The sequence below is a fragment of the Centruroides vittatus genome, unplaced genomic scaffold (assembly GCF_030686945.1).
Source record: "Centruroides vittatus isolate TY-2023 unplaced genomic scaffold, ASM3068694v2 contig_911, whole genome shotgun sequence".
In the NCBI taxonomy this organism is placed as follows: Eukaryota; Metazoa; Arthropoda; class Arachnida; order Scorpiones; family Buthidae; genus Centruroides; species Centruroides vittatus.
In genome coordinates, this window is record NW_027122600.1 from 194,582 (window position 1) to 204,349 (window position 9,768).

At 33.9% G+C, this 9,768-nt stretch overlaps 1 protein-coding gene across 1 annotated transcript; it reads left to right on the forward strand.

The window, feature by feature from the left end:
• The first annotated feature begins 5,748 nt into the window (after positions 1-5,748).
• On the forward strand, positions 5,749-7,350 carry LOC136984261 (uncharacterized). The gene is made up of 3 exons (XM_067281176.1): positions 5,749-5,956; positions 6,035-6,463; positions 6,575-7,350. Exons 1-3 carry the CDS (start codon positions 5,749-5,751, stop codon positions 7,348-7,350), a joined length of 1,413 nt encoding a protein of 470 aa, XP_067137277.1.
• The last annotated feature ends 2,418 nt before the right edge of the window (positions 7,351-9,768 follow it).

A 9,768-nucleotide genomic window follows, 5' to 3' on the forward strand; every position in this document is an offset into this window, starting at 1 on the left:
AACTTAGAACCAAAGGTGGAGTCCTTGTCCATCCACTCTTGAAGATGTATCCATTGGAAGTCTCATATAAGAGTGATCAGGAAAAAAGGTTTTGGACTGGCTGACCCTTGAGGATTCCACAGAAATTAAATTTATGAACTTTACTGTTTCCACAAATGTTTGATTTTATTACTATCCCAAAATCAAAGGTGGGAGGACGTCGGATTTCAGTAAAAATAATTTATTTTTCTTATTTTTGTAACTGCTGTGTGTGGCTGTTCTGCAAACAAACCTAAAAGGCACAAAGTTTGTCTTTGAGATCAGCCATTTTGCTGTGTTGGATGAAGCTTGAACATGTTTTGTGAGTATTGTTAATATCGTTCTGTATGTACAGTCTGTAACTAAACAATCAAATTTATTAAACTATATCAGTCAAGTATAAAACGGTCTGAATCCCTGTGCCCATGACAGTGACAATGTATTGTACAAACCCAACTAATTGCTAAAAACACTTTTAAAACACAACACAACATGTATATATAAGTTATAAACTATTATATTAAGATATAAAATTTTTTAAAAATTAAAAAGTTTAAAAAATACTTAACCAGCGAGTTAAAATTACTCAGTTTTACCCGACTTCGAAGAAACTAAAACAACACAAGTGGAAAGAATTGAAGTCAACAATCACCTTTTTATTAAACTTTTTTCACCATATGCATTTCACTTTTACAAGTACATCTACATACCTCGCATAGAGGTATGTAGATATCAGTATGTCTATCTACATACCTCACATAGAAGACTATACCTTTTGGTATAGTCTTCTATGCAAGGTATGTAGATGACATACTGATTTTATATGATTCTGATATTACTACAGCATGGAACATTGAAAGCTATGCGAATACTTTGAACGAAAACATCAAATTTACTTATGAAGATGAGATACATAATGAGATTAAATACTTGGATGTCATAATAACGAGACAGAAAAAGTTTTGTTCCATAAGTACGAAAAGACATGTAATATCAATAAGGTAATCAACTATAGATCATATTGTCCTGAAAAATTAAACTAAACATATTTCTTATAGAATTGCAAAAAATATATAATAGAACATCTTTACAAAAATATATAGATATTGAGCTTAAAGAAGTATTTAAGAAATTTTTGTTAAATGACTATCCACGAAAACTCATATATAAATGGCATGACTTTTATATTAATAATAGATATAATGTTAAAAATAAAAAAAATTGATAAAGTATTTATTAAAATACCTCATATTAAAAATCTGTATGAAAAATATAAATGTTTCTTAGGTTTGGTACCCAGTGAATTTGATAGGAAAACAATGTAATAGATTTAGTAAAAATATTTATTTAATTAATAAAGGAAATACTACAATTAAGAAAAATCCTTTGGATGTGGCTGGAGTTGTTTATAAACTGCAATGCACATGTTCAGATAAGAAGGTTTACATTGGCGAAACAAAAAGAAAACTTGGAATAAGATTGAAAGAGCACGAAGCTGTAATACGACTGAAAAGAATAGAATCCCCCTGGTATCAATATTGTTGTAATAAAACTTGTACTATTGACCGTAATAATATAAAAATATCGTATAAAATAGAAAATGTATTTATACGACATATTGTGGAACACTATTGTATTAATAATTATGCAAACACCATTAATTTGAATACGGGAGTCAGCATAGATGCATGCTGGGATATGTTAGTTGAATATAAGAGTATGGATAATGTTAAATGAAATAACCACTGAGAAGGCTGTAAAGTGAAATGTATGTGGTGAAAAAAGTTTAATAAAAAGGTGATTGTTGACTTCAATCCTTTTCACTTGTGTTGTTTTAGTTTCTTCAAAGTTGGGAAAAACTGAGTAATTTTAACTCACTGGTTTAAGAGAGAACTTTAAGTATTTTTTATTTCCAATATTCTAACCAATTTTATTTGGAATGTAACTTGAGAATTTTCCTGCATGTTTTCCTATTTTGTTAAAGTTGTACAGAAATTTTGGGACGAATATAAATATCAGCTAAAAACATATTGAGAGATACATGTTCTATTAAGTTTGGTATTAAAAACAAAATGTTTTCTACCACAAAAATGTTAAAGCAGAAGTTTTATGCATTTTTAAACATAAAAGAAATATATAGTTGTATATAATAGTTGTAGTTAATTTTTTAAAAATTTTATTATGTAGATTTAATACTCTTTATATTTAAATGTACATATCCCCTAGGGTAGGGATGATGAACCTTTTTGAGTCCACATACCACATAATGAGCATAACTGTCTTTAAAAATGTTTGTGTATGCTGAACTTTTAGACTTGGAATAACAATATTTAAAAGAAATGAAGTGAATAAGCTTTAATTAGGTTAGGTAAAAAATAAATATAAAGAAGCTGAAAAAAGGCTCTTCAGATAATATATCGAAAAGATACAGTAAGTCCTCTACTTACGAACTTAAACCATTCGTAGCGGTCGTTCGCAAGTCGAAAAGTTCGTAACTCGAAAAGACGATGTTTGGCGCAAAAACTCAAATACAACGTTGTTTTTACAATTATGTAATGTTTAGGCTACTTGAATAATGTTAAATTAAGATTGTTAAAGGGAAGTATAAATTCAAATCAATCACATGTACAGTACATTATTTATTAAAATTACTCATTTAAAACAACTACAAATGTACATATGTATGTACTGTAAATGTTTTAACGTAAAACTTCAAAAATAAACTTGACTATACATAAAAAAATAACCAACTGCACTTTAACCTGCCATCTGTCGGCTTTGTTCATAACTTCGAAAGTTTGTAAGTCGAATGTTCGTAAGTAGAGGACTGCCTGTAATTGAAAAACAGGTGATAAACTAAAATCATATGATACATTATGTACCAGATTTCTCCCAATGTGCCACTTTGGGCACACATGCCATAGGTTTGCTACTCCTGCCCTAGGGTTTATTATGTTGCGACACGAAACAAGTTGGTAAAAATTAGTGTCTTCTGATTCGGTTGTTTATAATGCCATTCATACCTATTACAATTTTTTTGTTGGAATCAGGATCTCAACTACCATCTGATTCAAATTCATTATCTTGGCCAGATGGTCAAGGCAGTTAAGACGTCAGCCTATCACTCTGAGGACCCAGGATCAAATCCAGAGAATTGAAAGTCTCAGAAATTTTTCAAGAGTGGTCTGTCCCAAATATGTTGGACTTCATTTCTCACTACCCAGCCAAACCATTGTGGGCCTGGCCAAATTTTTAATTGGCTTAAAAAAAAAAAAAAAAAGGCCTTATTGATCACATGGGGGAAAAACAAAAAAACCTGTCATTTTAAACTACATTATCCTAAATAATGCATTCAACATAAATTTTTACTCTGTTAATCTATTATATAGTATTACATGACCATATAAGCCTATTGGCCTTTTCTTTGTTAACCCATGCCTTTGAACATGAAGTTTATTTTTAACAGCATCTTCATTTCCTGGGGCTTATTTAAAAACTAAAGTTTATTTGAATCCCAGGTTGTTTAATTGAGGAAATACAGTGTTTGTGTGTGTACACACATTATTTTTAATCATAAAAGAAAATATATTTTTATCTTCTACATAAACTTTTACTAGAATAAAAAGCAAAAAAGATATTTTTTCTTGTAAGTTGTCAGTAAAGTTTGAGCATTGAGCCTATTTGAAGATTAAATTATATTTAAATCAATCATATGTCTCTTTAGACATGATTGATTTAAAAAAAAAAAAAAAGAAAAATTCAAATAGAACAAATTCAATAACCACTGTGGTTTAAACATTAGAACAGATTATATATATACACCTAAGGCTATATATATACCGTATTTTACGGACTATAAGACGCATTTTTTTCTTCGAAAAATTGCCTCCAAAATTCAGGTGCGTCTTATAGTCCGTAGCATCTTATATGTATTTTATATGTATTAAAAAAAAAAAAAAAAATGCTTAAAAATTAAAGTGCGTCTTATAGTCTGTAGCGTCTTATAGTCCGTAAAATACGGTATATATATATATATATATATATATATATATACGAAGGCTATTTTTTAAATAAGGTCCGTTTTTTAATAAGAAGAAAAATACTGTAAATATCATTAAAATATATTTTTTTCCATATTCTACATACTTTTATCTACGTTTCTACATAATTTCCATTTTGTTTAAACATTTGTCATACCGCTCAACAATTTTTTGAATTCCGACTTCAAAGAAATCTACCACCTGTGAAGAAGCCCAATCCACGACTGCAGTTTTCACTTCTTCATCGTTGAACCATTGACCACCAAGGAACTCCTTTAAGTATCAAAACAAGTGAAAATCACTGGGTGCAAGGTCTGGACTGTGTGGATAATCATATCGAGTCAAAACGATAAAGCACTGTCCAATCTTTTTGTTTTGTGATCGTCAGAAAGCAGTCTTGGAACCCACCAAGAACACAATTTTCGATAATTCAGTTTCTCCGAAACAATGGTATACACAAAACTGATCTTGAAATCTGTGGAAATTCAATTAATAATCGTGAAATCGTGAATCGTTGGTCCTTTCGAATTTTGTTATCCACATCACGGACCAAATCTTCAGAAATCAGAGAAGGTCGGCCAGGGCGTGGCTCATCATGCACATTAACTCGCCCATCCATTAACATTCTTACCCATTTTCGAACTTTACTGTCACTCATAGCATTATCACCGTAAACTTCAGAAAACTGACGGTGAATTTCCGCTGCTGCCAAGTTTCTTGCACTCAAAAATCGAATAACAGATCGTATCTCACAGTCGGCAGGAGACTCAATTTTCTTAAACATTTTAAACTTCTACAGCTCAGCATACAGACAGACGATATGGCTGCAAATGGCGTCAAAATGCGTGCCAAGCTTGCTTGGAGCAGAAGCGCATGCATACTGCCGTGATTGTGCATTATTCTCTCTCATTCACAAATGGACCTTATTTAAAAAATAGCCCTCGTGTATGTATATATATATATATACAGTAGACTCTTGTATAATGCGGGGCATACGTTCCACATTGTAGGAAATCGCGTTATACGGGACAGATCAATTTATGCAAATTCAGGAGTCTGTAAATTGTAACGGTTGTCAATAAATCTGTACTGTACAACCAATATTAACAAAACGGCATCGTTGGAACTTATTTGTTGATACTTCTGATAGTGAATAAATGTTAAATAGTGAAGTGCATAATTTTATTTTAAGTTGAATAAAATTATTTTCCTCTTATATCTTTAAATGAGTACGTATTATTATTTTTTTATAAACTGCTACTTCTTTAAACTATCAGCTTCACTATTCATGTATAAACAACAGGTAAGTGTATACATTTGCTTTTCTAAATAAAAAATCAGAAACTATGTGAAAATGTTAAATTTATGTTACGCGTTATACGGGACTGTTTATCCCGCTGTATGAGTACTAGTCGCAATTTTTTCGTTGCGTACGAATTCGGGTTTTACAGGAGTGCGTTATACAGGAGTCTACTGTATATATATCTAGCCTTATAACAAATAGGGTTGGCATCAGGAAAGGCCAAAACCTATGCCAAAACTACATGGAATGTCTGCTCAAGTAAGTTATAACTGTGTTAGGACGTCCTCCTGAAGCGGTGCAGAGTCATGTCACTCAAAAACTATGTCAAATGAGCTGGGGCTACCGAACCAAGGATGGGTTCGGATAAAGAAGTTAAACCAGAAAGAGATGAGGAAGACAAGTATAAGAATAGGTACTCTAAACATTGGAACATTGAATGGGAAGAGTAGAGAGTTGGTTGATCTGATGCAAAGAAAGAGAGTGAACATTTTGTGCCTGCAAGAGACAAGATGGAAAGGAAATAAAGCTAAAGAACTTGGTGAAGGATACAAACTGTTTGTGAGTGGAGCAAATAAGGGAGGAAAGAATGGAGTTGGTAAGACAATGTCTGTGAGGTTAAACGAAGGTGTGATAGAATTATGAGCGTTAAGTCAGACATTGGTGGAATTTTCAGTACGATTGTGTGTGTGTATGCTCCTCAGCCAAGGTAGTGGAGAAGAAAAGACAAATTTTTGGACAGATCTTGACCAAATTATAATGTGTGTTCCTATGAATGAGAGATTAATCTGCGGGGGCAATTTAAATGGTCATGTTGGGAAGAGGAAAAATGTGGTAGGAAGAGTTCTTGGGAGGTGGAGTGTGGGAGAAAGACTAGTTGATCATGCTGTGGCTTTTGACCTTGTGCTAGTTAACACCTACTTCGAGAAGAAAGCGAACCAACTGGTTACATACATGAGTGGAGGTAGATCCAGCCAGATTGATTTTTTCTTGTGCCACAGGAGACATCTGAGAGAAGTAAGAAACAGTAAAGTGTTAAATGGAGAAAGTGTTGCTGCACAACATAGAGTCCTCCCGGTGGATTGTGACTTTTTTATAGACTATTGTAAGAATTGTGTTAGCCAGATTGAACAAAAGATCAAATGATGGAGATTGTTAGAGGAGAAATTAAGGAAAGAGTTTAAGGTAAAAGTGTTAAAAGAAATTCAGTTCCCAGATGATGTGCAAACATGTTGGTTGCTGAATAGTAATTGCATTTTGAAAGTTGGAGAAGAGGTGTTGGAAAAAACTTCAGGGAAGAGATTGCCAGAAGGAAAGGAACTTTGGTGGTGGAATGCTGAGGTACAAGCCATAGTTAAACAAAAGAAAGAGGCAAAGAAAAGGTGGGATTTGATGGGAAGGCCAGAAGATAAAGAAACTTACCATTTTGCAAATAAAATGACTAAAAAGGCAGTGGCTATTGCAAAAGCAAAGGCTTTAGAAGAGGCTTATAAAGTTTTCGAAAGAAAAGGTGGCAAAAGGCAGTTGATGAGAATTGCCAAAGCAAGAGATAAGGCATCAAAAGATTTTACCTCTATTAAACTGATTAAAGATGATAAAGGAGTGGTATTACAAGATTATGAAAGGGTCAAGGAAAGATTGAAAGAATATTTTAGGAATTTATTGAATGAAGAAAATCCCAGAACTGTATATGAGAATGGAGAGGCAAATGAAGGAGTGGTGCAAGATATTAGCAGAGAAGAAGTGGAAAGTGTGCTCAGGAAAATGAAGATGGAAAAAGCAGTAGGTACTGATTGGATTCCAGTTGAGGCTTGGAGAGGTTTGGGTAAGGAGGGAATTGATATCCTCTGGGACCTTATGAAGAAACTATGGCAGCAAGAGAAGATCCCAGATAAATGGAGGAAGAGCATTCTGGTGCTGATCTTTAAAGGTAAAGGGATGCACAGAACTGAAGAAATTACAGAGGTATACAGTTATTGTCCCATACTATGAAGATTTAGGAGAAAATTGTAGAAAGAAGGATTAGGCAGGAATCTGAGATTGGAGAGGAACAGTTTGGCTTTTTGCTGGGAAGGAGTACAACTGATGCTATCTTTGCTCTAAAACAGCTGATGGAAAAGCATAGGAAAATGCAGGAAGATTTGCACATGGTGTTCATAAATCTAGAAAAGGCATATGATAGGGTACTAAGGCAAGAGGTATAGAGATGTTTGAGGGAAAAGAATGTTCCAGAAAAATATGTTAGGCTCATCAAGGAAATGTACAAGGGAGCAGAGACCCAAGTTAAAAGTAGTGTGGGCACTACAGAAGCGTTCTTCGCTAATGTTGGTTTACATCAGGGATCGGCCCTTAGCCCTTATTTGTTTGACCTGATAATGGATGTGTTAGTGTGTGACATGAAGTGTCAAGCTCCACGGAGTATGCTGTTTGTGAATGATATTGTGCTGTGTGAACTTTCCCAAACCAAGGCCAAGAAGAAACTGGAAGATTGGAGAAAAGTTTTGGAAGAAAGGGGCATGAAGATTAGCAGAACTAAAACAGCTTATATGACTCTGAATGGTAGAAATGAGTGTAATATTAAAATCGAAAATGTGCTGCTCCCTTTGGTTCCAAGTTTTAAATATCTTGGGACATTTGTCAAAATGGGAGGAGGATTGAAACTGGAGGTGCAGCATAGAATTCAATGTGGATGGATGAACTGGAGGAAGCTGAGTAGTGTGTTATGCAACAAGAAAGTTAGCTGCAATCTGAAAGGAAAATTGTATAAATCAGTTGTTAGACCTGCAATGTTATATGGAGTGGAGACATGGGCAATAACAAGAAAGAAAGATGGAGGTGGCAGAGATGAGAATGTTGAGATGAATGTGTGGAGTGTCAAGGAAGGATAGAATAAGGAATGATTTTATTAGAGATTCTGTTAAGGTGGGCCCCTTGAGCAAAAAGATGCAAGAATGTAGGTTCAGGTGGTTTGGTCATGTAGAGTGAAGAAACGACAATTATGTTGGAAAGAAGATCGGAAAACTGGTAGTAAAAGGAAAGAGGAAAAGAGGAAGACCAAAAATGCATTAGAAAGATAAGGTGGAAGAAGACTTGAACCAGAGGGGACTTAAGAGAGAAGCCCTTTATAGGGAGAAATGAAAGAAACGTATTAGAGAAGGAAATACTGACCCCATATAAACATGGGAAAAGGCGAGGATAAAGAAAGAAAGAAAGACAACCATATGTCTAAAGTCAGCAATAGCAAACTTTTTCCAAAGACAGGATCTAAATTGAATTTGAAATTTAGTTTGTTTTATTAAGTTATGGCAATGCAACATTCAAATGCTTGCAGGCTCCATGAAGTATGCTGTTTGCAGATGATATTGTGTTGTGTGAACATTGGGTGCTCTGCCTAGGGGGAATGCCTTCCGGGAGGTCTTTTTAAGAGTAACTGGTCCCTATTTAGGAGTTACAGATGTGGAGAAAACCCGAAAAATTCCACATGGCCAGCCCATCCTGGCAAAGCACAAACCCATAACTGAACTCCCAGTGTTCAGGGAACAGAACCGCTTGGCCACTGATGGGCCGTTGAAATTTAGTTATTCTAAATCACAGGTCAACTATTTAATTTGAGTAATAAAAAAAAATTAAAAGAAATGTTTAAAAAATTAAATAAAGCAAAATTTGTAATTTATATCAGAAAAATAACAACAAATTCTATGTAAATGAAAAGAAAATAATGCATTTATAATGAAAAAAATATTCTGTTTAATGAGAAATCTACTATTGTTTATTTGATGATAATCTTTCTAAAGTTCATAATTAATAACTTTTATGATGTTTTGCAACAGGTTTAGGATCCTGCTTTCATGCCAGGGATGTCCACAGATGGGACAAATAGGGCACTTGCTTTGGAATGAAATAAAATATTCCACAAATTATAATCATAAAAGTGACTGAGATATGTAACCTTACATCCTCGACCATGGGATGCTTTGATTCAATACCGTATTCTATAATCTACCAAAAATTAAGTAATTAAGTAAAAATTTATTGATATAATTATGTTTCAAAGTTTTACTCCACTAGAAAATTTTCTGCACACACTCATGTTTCACATTACATGTTTTAAAATAATTTTTTTTATATAATAATTTATAAAAACCTAATGCCTTCTAAATGTTTAACACTGTACCAGTGTCTCAAAATCGTTGCACAGGTCACACAGTGACCTGTGTAATGAGTGCAGTCACCTGCAGATCATGTGTTTGCCATTGCTGGCCTAAGTTTTTTTAAAACTCTTTCTGCCCTGTGAGCACTAAGGCCTCTTTTAGCAAGTCCATTATGGGTTCGGCCAGGCCCACAATGGGGCGGTCATGTGATAAGGGATAGGGCCCAACATACCCGGATGGACCACTACTAAAAAATTTC

Excerpts from the sequence above, each read along its gene's own strand:
- LOC136984261 (XM_067281176.1), top strand. The coding sequence starts at position 5,749 with ATGAGGAAGACAAGTATAAGAATAGGTACTCTAAACATTGGAACATTG. Across the intron at positions 5,957-6,034 it reads GGGAGGAAAGAATGGAGTTG|TACGATTGTGTGTGTGTATG; the intron begins GTAAGACAATGT and ends TGGAATTTTCAG. Across the intron at positions 6,464-6,574 it reads TGACTTTTTTATAGACTATT|ATGATGTGCAAACATGTTGG; the intron begins GTAAGAATTGTG and ends TTCAGTTCCCAG.